Raw genomic sequence first — 14,381 nt, 5'->3', positions numbered from 1 at the left:
GTGGTTTCTGTTATCTATATGAATGATTAATTATCTCCTTTTTTTTTTAAACATAATCTAACATCCCTAAACTTTAACTCTAAAATCCGCTCTCCCCTTTTTTTTGTCATAATTTTATTTTTGTGCCCTTATCTTTCGTCCATAGCCACACTGAGCTTGGCAGTGGACCTCCCGTCGGTGATGTGCTGTCGATCTTAGTCTTGGCCACTCTCAGTCCATGGGCGAGACGCTGTTCGATGATGCCTATCGCCGCGCACGTTGAGAATCTTCTTCTTCTTCCCAGACGTTCCGTGACATGGGAGGTACCTGATTCGGTGATCGAATGGTTCAATGGTCATGATGGGGTTCCACTCACTCTGCAGGCATTGTGGCAGTCGTCTTACATAGTCTCGCCACTCCTTTTTTTTTTTTTTTTTTTTTTTTGGCGCTGTGTCTTAGCAAAGGATCCCTGCAATTCGGGCCGAAAAAGACGGACTTCGGCTTGTCTGAGAAGGAGCGCATGAGAAGCCGACACTGTCAGACAAGCCGTTAAATTCGTGTTCGGCTGGGAATTAAAGAGCAATAGATCTAATTTCCTCAACCGATATCGTAAACAGTTAACCAGATGGAGAATTGTATGGAAAATCAATTCTGGGAACCAAAAATAAAAAGAAAAATAAATAAATAAAAAAACGTCTGCCTTATAGATAGCAGTAGAAAGTATAGGAGATGTGACACTCGCTAAACAAATGCACTGACACAGCCAACAAGCACACGGATTGGATCGGAAAGTGTTTTACAATCAGTCCTTTTTTTTTTTTTTTTTTCATTTCTTTCGTTTTTCTTGTTTGCCTGGGGTGGATACTAATGATTTAATTCCTATTGATATCTAAGGCATGCATTGCATAGTCGTTGACGTTGTTGGAACTTGTTTCTACGCGGATGACCCACTGGAACTATATCCTCTTCTAGCCTTGGCGGATCAGAATGAAGACGCTATCCACCGAAGATCATGAACCATTCTGGTCGTTCTCTGTTCTTCTCCTAGCCATCGCTGGCTTGAGTTCAATGCCGAGACCTTACGCCATGGTCCCTCTGCCTCCTTTGCAATAATGCAATGGGCCCCTGATATGCGCCAAACCTGAACTCTTCCTATTCCTTCCGGCCCGCAGTGGGCTCTGTATCCCTTTTCTGGGACGACAAGAGTTTAGGAAAGCGGGTTTCGTCGTCTCTAAGCCAACCATGTTGATATGGATCTGTTTTCTATTTCTTGGCCCTGCATTCCTCAGTATCGACTATGGGCGACGATGAACATCAGCCTGAAGTTAATGATGCCCTATCATCCACAGCATGTGCAGAGGATGCCAGCACTGTTCTTATATCTAGACCGTCCCATAGCTGTAGCGTCTGGTTCGATAGATCTCGATTCTCTTCCATTGACTGCTTTCCACGCCATTCAAAGCGTTGTCCTGTTCATAATCTATTCACTTTCTTTTTCTGTCCAGCTGCATTGCATTGCATTGCATACCTTCATACTTTCATTCATCTTGGTTTAGCCCGAAGCGTCTGATCCGTCAAGGGATTTTACCTGCAGTAGCTCTTTCGCCGTTCTTTTGGTTCCTTGCACTCATTCTCCCATCATACATCGAGATATATAAGTGTGTGAGAATTCCACTACAAGTACAATTGGAACATCACTGCCAGACAGTCTATCCTATACACAACTATCCCTTGTTCATTCTCTTCTCTTATCTTCTCTATCCTTCCCCTCAGCGTCACACCACACTGCCTCTTCATAGAGTCATACCACTGTTGCTTATCTCTTTTCATATCGTACCACTCCACCATAGACTCTTCCTTTGTCTTATAAGCTTCGCGCCAAGAGCACCATGTTCAACACCGAACACTACATACCACCGGGCTCATCTCATTCAGACGTCGAAATGTTAACACCTCCGAAGATTGAGGATGAGAAGAAGCTTAGCCCGGTGGGTATCCGGGAGAGGCTTCGTCATTTCACCTGGGCCTGGTACACCTTAACCATGAGTGGAGGAGGGCTGGCCGTCCTCATCATCAGTCAGCCCTTTGGGTTCCGCGGATTGAAAGAGATCGGCATCGCAGTCTACATCCTCAATCTGATCCTCTTCGCCCTTGTCTGCTCTACTATGGCTCTAAGGTTCATCCTGCACGGCAACCTTCTCGAGTCCCTCCGCCATGACCGCGAGGGTCTCTTCTTTCCGACCTTCTGGCTCTCTGTCGCAACCATCATCTGCGGCTTGTCTCGCTACTTCGGTGAAGAACCTAGTGAATCCTTCCAACTAGCCCTCGAAGCCCTCTTCTGGATCTACTGTTTCTGCACCTTGCTCGTCGCTATCATACAATACTCCTTCGTCTTCTCTTCCCACAAGTATGGCCTTCAAACCATGATGCCTTCATGGATCCTCCCAGCCTTCCCCATCATGCTCAGCGGCACCATCGCCTCCGTCATCGGTGAACAACAGCCCGCTCGCGCAGCCCTCCCCATCATCGGCGCCGGTGTCACCTTTCAGGGCCTCGGCTTCTCCATCAGCTTCATGATGTACGCCCACTACATCGGCCGACTGATGGAGTCCGGGCTCCCTCACAGCGACCACAGACCAGGCATGTTCATCTGCGTCGGACCCCCAGCCTTCACAGCCCTAGCCCTCGTCGGCATGACCAAAGGCCTCCCCGAAGACTTCAAGCTGCTACACGACGCCCACGCCTTGGAAGACGGACGTATCATTGAGCTGTTGGCCATCTCAGCCGGCGTCTTCCTCTGGGCCCTGAGTCTCTGGTTCTTCTGCATCGCCATCGTTGCCGTCATCCGCTCGCCGCCCAAGGCCTTCCACCTCAACTGGTGGGCCATGGTCTTCCCCAATACCGGCTTCACCCTGGCCACCATCACCCTAGGCAAAGCACTCAACAGTAACGGCGTGAAGGGCGTCGGATCCGCCATGTCCATCTGCATCGTGTGCATGTACATCTTCGTCTTCATCAACAACGTCCGCGCCGTGATCAACAAGGATATCATGTACCCGGGTAAAGATGAGGATGTATCTGACTAGACCGCACCCTCCATTCTTCCTACCTTACCCCCCTTACGTCCATACAACCATCCCACATGTCCATACATTTACATATACAATTCCCCCTCCTCCTCTTCACCCTCCCCCATCTATCCAGTTTAGATGTTACTTCCATTCATCAGCCTCCCACTTTCTATATACCCCCTTCACCATCATGCTCTTGTCAATTTCTAGCTGGCATCACACGGCGTTACTCCATTCGGTATATATATAGCGTTGATTTCATGGTCCTGTTAGCACTCTATTTCTGTTCCTGTTTCTGTTGCTGTTTTATTTCCCATCTTCTCCTTTCCTTTCCAGCCTTCCCACCATAGACATCGGTATAGATATCATAGAACAGAAGAAGGGAAAAAAAAAAAAGTCACTTATATGGTACATAATCAACTCCCCCAAAGTAATGAGTACAGTAAAAGTAGCAAGAAAGTACAGACCCACGATAAAAATCCAACCAAGAAGTTCCTAAGTGCCAACACCCTTGTTTCAGATCCATATTAATCCATATAAGCCCATAGAATCCCATAGAATCAACCCATTATTTCCCTAGATATAACCCAAACTATAGTACAAACCGGATGACCTCGTCCTACTACACTCAGTAGGTGGGGAAGGAACCTTTTCAGTTGGAATGGATTATGGATTACCGGGATAGAAAAGGTTTTATTGGTTTTTGGCGGGGAGTAGGAACCTACAGTATGTACTGTATATGGAGTATGATGTAGAGTACTAAAGTAATAAATTGGATTTAGGTCATTAGATACTAGATATTAATTCCGAGCTGGGTAAGGAGGTTTGCTCCGAGACACATACTAGTTTGTTTAGGGTGGTGTTTTGCCATTTGGTAGATTGGACTGGGGACTTCATGTTTGATGTATGTTGGCCGTTTTGGTGTTCCGGGATCATATGTACCTTAAGAGTGGGTCTTGGGTGATTTAATGTCTTTAACTATATTTCATGAATTCTACTGAGGTTTGTAAGTTGTTTGGTGGTTTCGTTTAGGTCCTGGGATGGGGAGGTAGTACTTGGTTTGTGGTGGTTTTATATATATTGGGATTGTAGTGTATGCTATATGTCCGAGTTATAATATTATGATGGGTTTTGGTTTCCAATTAACTGGGCTTGAGAAGAGATGATTTATATGATATCCAACTGTGCTCTTTAATAGCTCAACATGGAAGCATAGCACACTTCTATAGTATGAGGGTATTTACGTCGACAGGCGTTGTATCGTACACAGTAGTTTAGACATGACAGGTCGTGGCCACATCCAGTAACTAGGAATCCAATCCAAATGGGTCGATAATCCAAAAACACGAGTAGAAACCTAGTGCACTAGTCTAATCTCAGTAAGACCGGGCTCCCACTCCTTCAACCCCTGCGCAATATTATACCAGAAGCGTAGGCGCACGCATTCCTGTCGTGCGGACTCCAGATCGCCTGTGTCGAAGGCGTTCGCTAGCTTCTCCACACAGTCTACAACACGGGCCTCGTTCTGCTTCTTCAGCTCAGCGATCGTGGACTCGGCACCTGGTTCGGCGCCAACTTCTTCGATCGTCTCCTGCACCTCCATTACTTCCATCAGTGTCTCCGGGTCGAGCGCATGGTGCGCGGCGCCATCCTCGGCTGTGACGTCGATGTCATGCATCTCGCGGAGGAGGTACTGCGCGCGTGCGAGCGGATCGGACAGCGTGCGGTAGGCTTCGTTGATGCGGGCCGAGAGGGCCTCTGCTTGTTGTTTCGATGGACCCGGGGGGTACTTGTCCGGGTGGATTGTGCCCTGGAGCTGGAGAAACTCGCGTCGCAGGTCACTGACGGAGATGTGGAAGGGAGACTTCGGGGGTGGCCCTGCTGGGAGGGTTTTGGGGAAGATAGTGTAGTGGTTCGTGATGTCCGGGATGTTTTGGACAGTGCCGTTGTTATCGGTTGTGGTAGCATTGGGGGAGGCAGATGTGGAAGCGAAGCGATGGGGCTGCTGGATATGATGAATGCGTGGTACGCGAGCGGTACTTTGGGGTCTGAACTGGCAAAGGAGGCATGTCCCTGGTCTTTGGTCGAGGAATGAAGGCCGGGTTCCTGATGTTGCTCGGGAGGTTGCAGAGAGCCGCGGTAGCAGTCTCTGAGGGCGAAGGGAGGCAGTCATCTTCTCTTAATTTGCCCGATTCAGGTTCCAAGTTGCTCTGAAAATGACAGTTATGTGTAGTCTGTACGAGTAATAGTTGTAGATTACACGAGGAGAAAATCCTCGGACTGAGTTGGGGAATTGATGCTTATCGGGCAAACCTAATATAGGGCCGGTTAGTCAGCATGGGGTTCCGGCCTTCGGAGAAAACGGAGTGAGTTCCGGCAATTTACGTCATAGTCCGAGAGCTTACTTTTGATATTCATTGGATTTCTCAGGGTACAGCTGTTGGTGGCTAAAGTAAATAGAAGTTCCGTAGACGGCATCGGTTCGTGGTTCGCGAGATCGGCCATTTTTATAACAATATTTGTATAATCGTAGATAATTCCCAACTCTCTGGGTACTAGACAAGCGAAGCTCCTATATTCAGGTATGGAGCAATCGACTACCTAGACTTTGAAGTAGTGACCTGTAATACAGGGTCATAGACTGGGCAAACTGACCCCGTTATTATATTGTAGCATATTCGGTTATCCTAGCCGTCGATACCCCAAAGCTTGACTGTGCGGTCGTGTCCGCAACTAGCGATCCACTGCGCATCATCGCTGATATCGGTACTCAGCACATTGCCTGAATGGCCACTCAGGCTTTTCACCAATGACCAGTCGTCCGCACTGAAAACATTCACATTCTTATCGAATCCACTGCTCACAAAGAAAGTGCCCGACTTCCTTGGCTGTACAGGTGTCGACTGTGGGGGTTGATCGCCGTCCACATCCATCCGGCCATTCTGCACATCGGTAGACGGTAAGTAGGAGCTGGTAGATTCTGTTCCTTTATACCACCGAAGGTCAGACACGACACTTTTATGCGCACCGATCCCACCGGTATTCCGAACTTGACGCAAGTCCCAGCACTTTACCCAGCCGTCGCCTGAGCCGGTCAGGACACGGTACCCATCCACACCCCAGTCACAACCGTAGATTTCACGGATATGGCCTTCAAGGATCATCACAGTCCGGCCTGTCCGAAGATCCCAAATACGTCCAATGCTGTCGAGTCCTCCACTGGCCAAAAGAGAACCATCATTGTTGAAAGATACAGTGTAGACCTCCCGAGAATGACCTTCCTGGAGCAAGAGTTCCGCGGTCGTCTCGACATCCCATAACCGCCAAGTTGTGTCATAGGATGCGGATGCCACATATCTCCCGGACGGATGGAATTCCGTTCGGCATACACGACCACTGTGGCCTGACAGTGTAGCTATCGGTTGATCCTGATCCAGCGACCAGAGACACACATTTCCCTCGCCACCTCCAGAAACGAGGTTGACGGTCGATTCGGAAACATTGGACGTCGACAGTGTAGCACCTGGGAACCATGACAGGCCACCTACCCGATCTGTATGTGCCTTAAATGACCGTTTCTCCTCCAGGTTTGGCACCGTAAGCAGCTTAATCCCACCACCCCAGTTACCTGTAGCGATGGTCTGCCCATCTGGCGCAAAGCGACAGATGCTGACTGGACGATCACCTGCAATCTGTGAACCGTAAAGATCAAACCCATGTAACTTCTCCTTAACCGCTTTACGGTGCTTAATGTGCGTTCGGAGTGGAATAGTCGATTCTTCTCTCTGTCGGGCGACGCGCTGCTTTGCACGAGGAAGGGAGAACCGTGCGATCGCTTTTCGTGCCTCCAACAGATCTTGGGAACCCTCAGTGTAAAACTCCTCCTGCTGCTCTGCTTCCTCCTCCTCAGCCTCTTCTGTCGCTTCTCTCATATCCACATCTCCTTCTGCTGCCGCCGCATCCTGTTGCTCGGCGAGATCGGTTAAGAGTTCCCGTAGTCGATCTCTCCGGTCCGCGGGACCTTCACCAAATAGAGTGATGGGTTCCCCAAGCTCTCGTAATCGTGCGCGTACTCGACTATCATCGGTGGGGACCACCATAGCAGCAGCTCTCCGTTTGCGTTCGAATTGGGATAGAATGGCGGACGCCCTCTCGGAGGGGATGCCCGCCGCAGCGGAGGGGATATCATAATCGCGGTCAACAGCTACATGGGATAGATCAGTTAGTGAAACTCGGGTAAAATACATATGATGGTTAACTTGGCCGGAGAGGTAGGAGGGGGATTATCTTACGCAGATTGGCCAGATCAATGCCCATATCGGTGTCCTATGAGCAAAGTCATTGAATGTCAGTGAATCTCATTAAAGGGAAAAGCCTTGTAAACGCGTTGCGATCATATGTTACCATTCCAAGGCCCATGGAATACAGGATCGATGAACAAAAGGGTAGGTCTTACCTCCGCCTCCTCCACATACGCCTGTCTGGATGGGTGCATCATCGTGGGCAATATAGTCGCGGGCGTCGATCAGACTCCCCAGCACCTTTTCAACAAGTCGGACGGATTGATTCAGGTGATTATATACCGCAAGGCACGGCGGCGGAATGTTTAAAGGGAGTGAGAGGTTTGGAGGAAAGGTGTGGGTTAGTGGGAGTTCGGACGGAGGAATTCCCTTTTTCTCTTGAAATTTTGAAGGTGACGCGAAAGGAAGCGGCAAGACGAGGAGAAAATGAATGGCGAGTGAACATACACACCACAACAACGTCATAACATCGCAGTTTCCATATCTCTAATGTATTCGACTACATGTTGCTGCAATCTACAGAAATTCTCTATACGGCACTGTCGCCATGTCTGTCTTTGATGAACGCTCGAGTTACGCCTATCGACCCGTTTATCACCTTATGATCTAGACAGACTCAATCGGTATTGTCAATCCTCTCTTTTTATTCCTTTTACTCCAACACGTGGGCAATGCAGAGGCTTTAGTCGGCTAACCACGGAGATCTCCAGTCGCGAAACATTCAAATCAGAATTAAACGACCTATCCCAACGGTGGCATCGGTCACTCCACTTAAAGAATGGAGGCGGTCGATTGATGACGACAGGCGGTCGGCAATCCATTATTTATAATTTGAAAAACGGTGTGCCGAATCCCAGCGTTCAAAACCCCCTCGCGAGAGATCAAACACGACCGCGATTCTCGTCCTTCCGCTATATATATACCGATCGCTGTCTCTAGATTCATTGCTTGGCTCAGCGGGAGGGTCTGTTCGCTCTCTTTCACGGCACGACAGGCCCTCTAAGAGCCTGGACAGTGCGAGGGGACGTTCTGTTGTATGTTCCCAACGGACGGGTCAAAGGAAAATTCCCTATCGCTCTTTTGCGAGGGTTTGAATCGCGTTACTTAGCGCCTTTCGGCGACAATCTGGTCACTGCCGATGATCCCTCTGGTTTTTCTCCGTAGAGCCTGCAGTCCAACCTGCAGTAGCCTACAACCCGTCACGAGAAATAGGCTCTTGGCCTCGTTCTCGACCAGCACGCCATGGCCCCGATCCTCTCCGATATCATCCTCATCTCCTCCGCCCCGACGATCCTTCCACTCGACGCAGTCGCTTGACTCCAAATCCCCGCGCATCTCATACCGCGTTGCCGCTTCATCATCCGGCAAAGGCCGTCGTTTCCATCCCGCCAAGAACACGTCCGACTTTGATCCCCACCGTCACCATGCTATAGGGGTGGCCATAGATGTGAAGAGTCCGGCCATTCGGCGCCAGCGGAGGCCCGATAGTGGAGAGGACGCATTCTTCGTGAGCAGGGTCGGCGAACACAACAACGGGGCGGTCGCCTTTGCCGTCGCAGACGGGGTAGGAGGCTGGGCGGAGTCTCGAGTCGATCCCGCGGACTTCTCACATGCGCTGTGTGGGTATATGGCGCAATCCGCCCTTGACTGGGATGCTCCGGCGGAACAATTGCGTGCAAAGGGCCTCCTTCAAGCCGGCTACGATCAAGTTGTTGCTGATGAATCGATTCGCGCCGGCGGCTGCACCGCCTCGGTGGGTGTCGGGTTGGACGATGGACGGGTTGAACTGGCAAATCTAGGTGATTCAGGCTCAGTCCTTCTCCGTCTTGCTGCCGTACATCACTACTCGATCCCGCAAACCCACGGCTTCAACACGCCCTACCAGCTTAGTATTATCCCCCCGCGGATGCGCACGCAAGCGTCTATTTTCGGTGGCGCCTTCCTCGAAGATTTCCCGCGCGACGCGGCCGTCACCAACCTCCACATGCAGCATGGCGACGTACTCATCCTTGCAACAGACGGCGTCTTTGACAACCTCAATAACCAGGACATCCTCAAGCTCATAACCAGCCGGATGGTTCTGACAGGCGCCTGGACCGCCACACCCGACGTTGGAATCAAACCCTCTGTCGATCTCGACCAACTTACTGGTCCTGAGGGCCTTGCCTCCCTCATCCCATCATCATCCACCCAAACTTCCCAACACCACCGCTCCACAAATAAGAGCCACCTATGCAGCCTTCCATCCCTCCTCGCCGCCACCATTGCCGGTGAAGCCAAGTTGGCCAGCGTGGATATGCGCCGCGACGGACCCTTCGCCAAAGAAGCTCAACGATATTACCCCGGCGACTGGTACCGTGGCGGGAAGGTGGATGATATTGCTGTCTTAGCTGTGGTGGCTGTGGAAGAGGGCTACGTTCCATCACCGTGAATGGTAGTGTTTATTCAATTTCAGTCAGAGACAAGCCGCCGTATCGCGATCGGACCAGGTCTACCCCGAAGCAGTTGCGCGCACCTTTGATTTAGACAACGGTTGATTGGGGTTTAATCAAATTGGCGTTTTCAATAAGGATGATGGCTTTATACGGTTTTGTATTTTTCGTTTTTCTTTGCCCTCGAGGGTGGGCACATACCCTCATCTATACATATTCATGTATACATTTATCTGTAATTTTTCTCCACACGCATTTGGGACTGGGACGGTCGGGTGTTTCAACTGGTATATTGACACTGATATAGAACATTAGAGTCGCACATCAGCGTACCATTAATGACTACTTAGAGATATAAAAAAAAAAATGGACTAAAAGAATAAGAGGCTATATGTGCCTTGAACAAATGAGTACGTTTGATCTGCTCCAATCTGTATACGTATTATACTGTGTAGCGTTGCTATCGACATCGATATAACTGTACAATGCTGCGTCTTATACATTTCTGTAGAGCTCTAGTAGCTGAGGCCTTGTACCGGGTTTGTAATTCATCCTTTCTCGTTCTATTTCTTTCTTTCTTTCTTTTCTTTTCTTTTTTTTAATTCATAATACTCACTTCCAAGGATAAAAATAAATTGTTGTATCCTGGGGAAAGCAAAAGACTACAATTTGGACTGGTGGCACATATATGTTGGAGTAGCAGACGATGGAGTGGATGACGATTGTCGGGGAACCTCACTTTTACCTCCTCTTTCACTGCACCAAACAGTCCTCCAAACATTTATCATTTCCCACCTCTCAGTTTGTCGCAATCAAGTCACGCGGGGTTTCTGAAAAATTGCCATACAAGGTAGTAGTTGACATCGTTCATTTCAGGTGTTACTGTTGGCTTTGTTATTGTGGCACAAGGTCAGTCGGCCATTCGTTCATTGATTCACTTATTCCCCATCCCCTCTAATCATCTTAATATTTGGGTGTATCCTATACTAAAAAGACATACCAGGTTCCTTGCGCCTGACAGACTATTGCTGTCTCATCAAACTAATTGCCTCGATTGAGCTGCCTTTGCTTTTCTGCATCAATCAGCACTTCTACAGAGCATAGTTCCGCGCAACGCGTCTTATCTCACTCTATAGCTGTGACAAAGATTGAGATCCTTTGACACTCAGGTGGCAGGCCGCTTTACTGCCACGGTTCCAAGTACTAGTGGTTGTGCAGCCTCCTCGCGTTTGGCACCAGGGATCACTGATCACCATACATTATACGCGTCGTTTATCTCTTCCACTGTTACTACTATTATCTCTGTCACGACTCTATCACTAGTCGCGTGTTCTTGAATCTACAGGGCAAGCTCTTGCGAATATCTGCTAAAGCTTGTTGCACGATTGAGGTCGCGTCGCGTATTGGGATCACGCAGTCTTATGTGGATAAACCTGCATCCTCATCGGTAGTATATTTGGCTACCTGGCCACCTGTGAGGCTCAGTGACAAACAGCTGTTGCGAGTTGTGGAAATTCCTATTTGTTGTGGTTGCTGGTGAGCGTTGCGTCATTCGCGGTCTGGCAGCGCTTTTTTTCCCGGCAAAAGGAAGTGCACGCGTTGTCAATCAACTTCCCGCCTCCGTCGCGACCTTCTCCACCACTTCTTCCCTCACCCACATCCACCTCGACCTGTCCACCACCGCTTCCATTGCAAACCTTTGATTCACGCGAACTTCGGGTGGAGCTGTTTCTGATATACATTTTATTGAGCTTTGTCGCGCACCATGGCTGAGGATACCCCTACTGCCTCGGCACCTGCCCCCGAAGCCGTTGAGTCGGTCGAGCGCGCCCCTGCTGAACCCAAGGAATCCACGCCAGAGGTAACCAAGGAGAAGGAGGAGACGACCAATGGATCGGAAGAGAAGCGTTCGGGTAAGCGCCGCCCAAATGTTCTCTCATTTACCCCCTTCCTGGGCTCCGATCCCATAAATGGAGGTTGTTGATGAAACTCGTCTGCTAACCTGTGTTGCTTGATTTGTCTTAGAAGATGCAACCGCCACCGAAGAGAAAAAGGAGTCTGATGAAAAGCCCACTGAGAAGCCCAGCGCGTCCGAATCTACTGATGCGAAGAAGCCTGAAGAGAGTGCTGCACCTGCAGAGTCAGAGGCTGCCCCTGCCCCGGAGGCTAACGGAACCCCCGCGTCGGCTAAGAAATCCGGAGGCTCAAAGCGCAAATCTACTGGCACCGTGCCCGAGCACAAGTCGAAGTTGAATCGGAAGAAGTCGCAAGCTCGCATCACTAATCTGCACGCGAAGCCAGGCGAGTACTACCTAGCGCGCCTTCGCAGCTACCCACCATGGCCGTCTATCATCTGCGATGAGGAGATGCTCCCCAAGACTCTTCTGGACACGCGCCCGGTGACCGCTCAGCGCTCAGATGGCACCTACAGGGAAGATTACGCCGAAGGCGGCAAGCGTGCTCACGAGAGGACCTTCCCCGTGATGTTTTTTGAAACGAATGAATTGTAAGTAATATGTTCCTCGCTCCATCTTTCTCGTGGATGTGTCAGCTGATGACAACTATAGTGCCTGGATTCCTAACACGGATTTGACACCGCTCGAACCCGCTGCATGCAAGGAGGTGTCGGAGAAGGGCAAGTCGAAACTGCTTTTGGCGGCGTATTCCGTGGCTGCTGATGGTCACGACCTTCAGCACTTCAAGACCCTGTTGGCCGACCACCAGCGTGCGATCGAACAGGAAGAAGAAGAGCGGGAGGCCGAGGCGGCCGCAAAGGCAGCTGCCAAGGCTGAAAAGGATGCGAAGAAGAACAAGCGGAAGAGCATGGAAATCGTCGATGACGAAGATATTGACATGGAAGATGCAGACGAGGAAGCCAAGAAGCCCAAGAGCTCCAAGAAGAGAAAGAAGGATGCTGAAGCCGACACGGAGGAGAAGGTGAGGAAACAAGGTGCCCCGGAAACAATTCCTTTAATACTAACCGTGCATGATTTTTCTCTAGCCTGCTAAGACTCCCAAGACCGGCACCAAGCTCAAGCTGACGACCCCGAAGACTCCTGCCAGTGAAAAGAAGGCCCCTGCTTCGAGCAAGGCCAAGCAGACTGCCAGCACCAAGAAGTCTAGTAAGGCCGCTGCCAGTGACGAAGGTGAGGAGAGCACGCCTGCGGCGCCTAAGGAGCCAGAGAAGCAGATCAACCCAGAGGAGGCCAAGGCGAAGAAAGAGAAAGAGAGTACGCATCCCCGGCAGTCAAATGGTCGTTAGCAGAAGCGAAAACTAACAAGAGACAGTTCTTTTCGTTCGCCATAAACTCCAGAAGGGCTTCATCTCCCGTGATCAACCTCCCCAGGAGGAAGAAATGACATCGATGTCAACCTACTTTACTAAGTTGGAAAATTATCAAGACCTGGAGGTTTCCATCATCCGTTCGACGAAAATCAACAAGGTTTTGAAGATGATTGTCAAGCTTAGCTCCATTCCTCGGGATGAGGAATTCCAATTCCGTCGCCGTGCCGTGGATCTCTTGTCCAAATGGAAGACTGTGCTTGATGCAGATACCACTCCAGGCCCTTCGGAGGATAAGAGGAAGCCCAGGGCTAACGGCGTCCACAAAGAGGACAGCGTGGAGACCCCTGCTCGTGGGGACACAGAAGGCGAAAAGGAGGATGAGCCCAAGCCAACCAAGCCTGAGACCAAGGACGAGGAGATGACCGATGCGGACTCGAAGGAGAAGACCGAGGCCCCTGAAGCAGCAAAGGAGGAATCCGACAAGACGGCCTCGAAGGCCGACGAACCAGCCGTCGAAAAGGCCACAGAGGAAAAGAGTTCTGAGGAGAAGACAACAGAGGAGAAACCTACCGGGGAGAAAGCAGAGGAAAAGACTGCAGAAGCTTCTGCATAAGCCTCGGTCTAAACTCGTGTTTTACCTCTGATTCTTTCTGCTCTGGTGTTCTTGGTGCTCGTTGCTGTCTCACATGCATTGCTTTACCATGGTAATGGTTTTTGAGCCGCTCTGCTAGTGTTTCCATCTCCTTTCTCTGGTACTCCCAGTTCTTCATTTTGGAAATGAGCCTTGAAACCGGGAACTCCAAGAATATTCATAATAAGCTTGAGAATTTCCCTTTCTTCGCTTCTTTTCTATACCTCCTGCTCTTCCTTTGGGACCCTCTCTCTCACATCGCCACTGTACATCTAACCTCTTCAATGGACACCAGGCCCGGTGTCACCGACTGAAACCTGGAATCAAGAACTAGCGACGGAACCAGACCCATAGGATATTTTGACGGAAAAGCCCTGGACAGAGACAGATCCTGCATAAACAGGTCGGAGCTGAGTTTGACTAATTGGGATTTCGGATAGCGAAAGCTACAACATGAGTTGTGATGTAGTCAGCCTGTCTTCTTTTTCTTAAAATTATTCAGCGTATGGATGGATGGTGTTCATCATTTGCCGTTTCTTTCAGTATCGTGTCTAATTGTCCCTTTTCTTTCTTTTCTTTTCTTTTTTTTTTTATTTATTTTATCTCAGTTTATATTATCATTGCCCCCCTTATGCGCCGTAACGCCGGAGCCATGCCCCCAAGTATTACCTTCCCCAACTC

At 49.8% G+C, this 14,381-nt stretch overlaps 5 protein-coding genes across 5 annotated transcripts; 3 read left to right on the top strand and 2 right to left on the bottom strand.

Moving 5' to 3' along the window:
* Positions 1-1,702: 1,702 nt before the first annotated feature.
* Positions 1,703-3,211, top strand: BDV27DRAFT_29047 (tellurite-resistance/dicarboxylate transporter family protein). The gene has a single exon (XM_032076241.1). The coding sequence runs from the start codon at positions 1,869-1,871 to the stop codon at positions 3,063-3,065; it is 1,197 nt and encodes a 398-aa protein (XP_031924438.1). The 5' UTR covers positions 1,703-1,868; the 3' UTR covers positions 3,066-3,211.
* Positions 3,212-4,165: 954 nt separating this feature from the next.
* Positions 4,166-5,526, bottom strand: BDV27DRAFT_29035 (J-type chaperone JAC1). Its single transcript, XM_032076238.1, has 2 exons — positions 5,456-5,526; positions 4,166-5,363 (listed from the first exon to the last, which is right to left on the bottom strand). Exon 2 carries the CDS (start codon positions 5,221-5,223, stop codon positions 4,408-4,410), a length of 816 nt encoding a protein of 271 aa, XP_031924437.1. The 5' UTR covers positions 5,224-5,363; positions 5,456-5,526; the 3' UTR covers positions 4,166-4,407.
* Positions 5,527-7,536, bottom strand: BDV27DRAFT_29043 (putative pre-mRNA splicing factor). Its single transcript, XM_032076240.1, has 3 exons — positions 7,507-7,536; positions 7,343-7,425; positions 5,527-7,254 (listed from the first exon to the last, which is right to left on the bottom strand). Exons 2-3 carry the CDS (start codon positions 7,365-7,367, stop codon positions 5,738-5,740), a joined length of 1,542 nt encoding a protein of 513 aa, XP_031924436.1. The 5' UTR covers positions 7,368-7,425; positions 7,507-7,536; the 3' UTR covers positions 5,527-5,737.
* A 336-nt stretch (positions 7,537-7,872) lies between these two features.
* On the top strand, positions 7,873-10,123 carry ppmA (type 2C protein phosphatase PTC7). Its single transcript, XM_032076239.1, has one exon. It carries the CDS (start codon positions 8,490-8,492, stop codon positions 9,780-9,782), a length of 1,293 nt encoding a protein of 430 aa, XP_031924435.1. The 5' UTR covers positions 7,873-8,489; the 3' UTR covers positions 9,783-10,123.
* A 1,072-nt stretch (positions 10,124-11,195) lies between these two features.
* Positions 11,196-13,764, top strand: BDV27DRAFT_29015 (PWWP domain protein). The gene is made up of 5 exons (XM_032076237.1): positions 11,196-11,696; positions 11,809-12,289; positions 12,351-12,720; positions 12,785-13,013; positions 13,072-13,764. The coding sequence occupies exons 1-5, from the start codon at positions 11,549-11,551 to the stop codon at positions 13,680-13,682; spliced, it is 1,839 nt and encodes a 612-aa protein (XP_031924434.1). The 5' UTR covers positions 11,196-11,548; the 3' UTR covers positions 13,683-13,764.
* The last annotated feature ends 617 nt before the right edge of the window (positions 13,765-14,381 follow it).

The sequence above is a fragment of the Aspergillus caelatus genome (assembly GCF_009193585.1).
Source record: "Aspergillus caelatus strain CBS 763.97 unplaced genomic scaffold BDV27scaffold_176, whole genome shotgun sequence".
Classification (NCBI taxonomy): Eukaryota; Fungi; Ascomycota; class Eurotiomycetes; order Eurotiales; family Aspergillaceae; genus Aspergillus; species Aspergillus caelatus.
The sequence above is the reverse complement of the archived record's forward strand: the minus strand, read 5'-3'. Positions and strand labels throughout refer to the sequence as shown.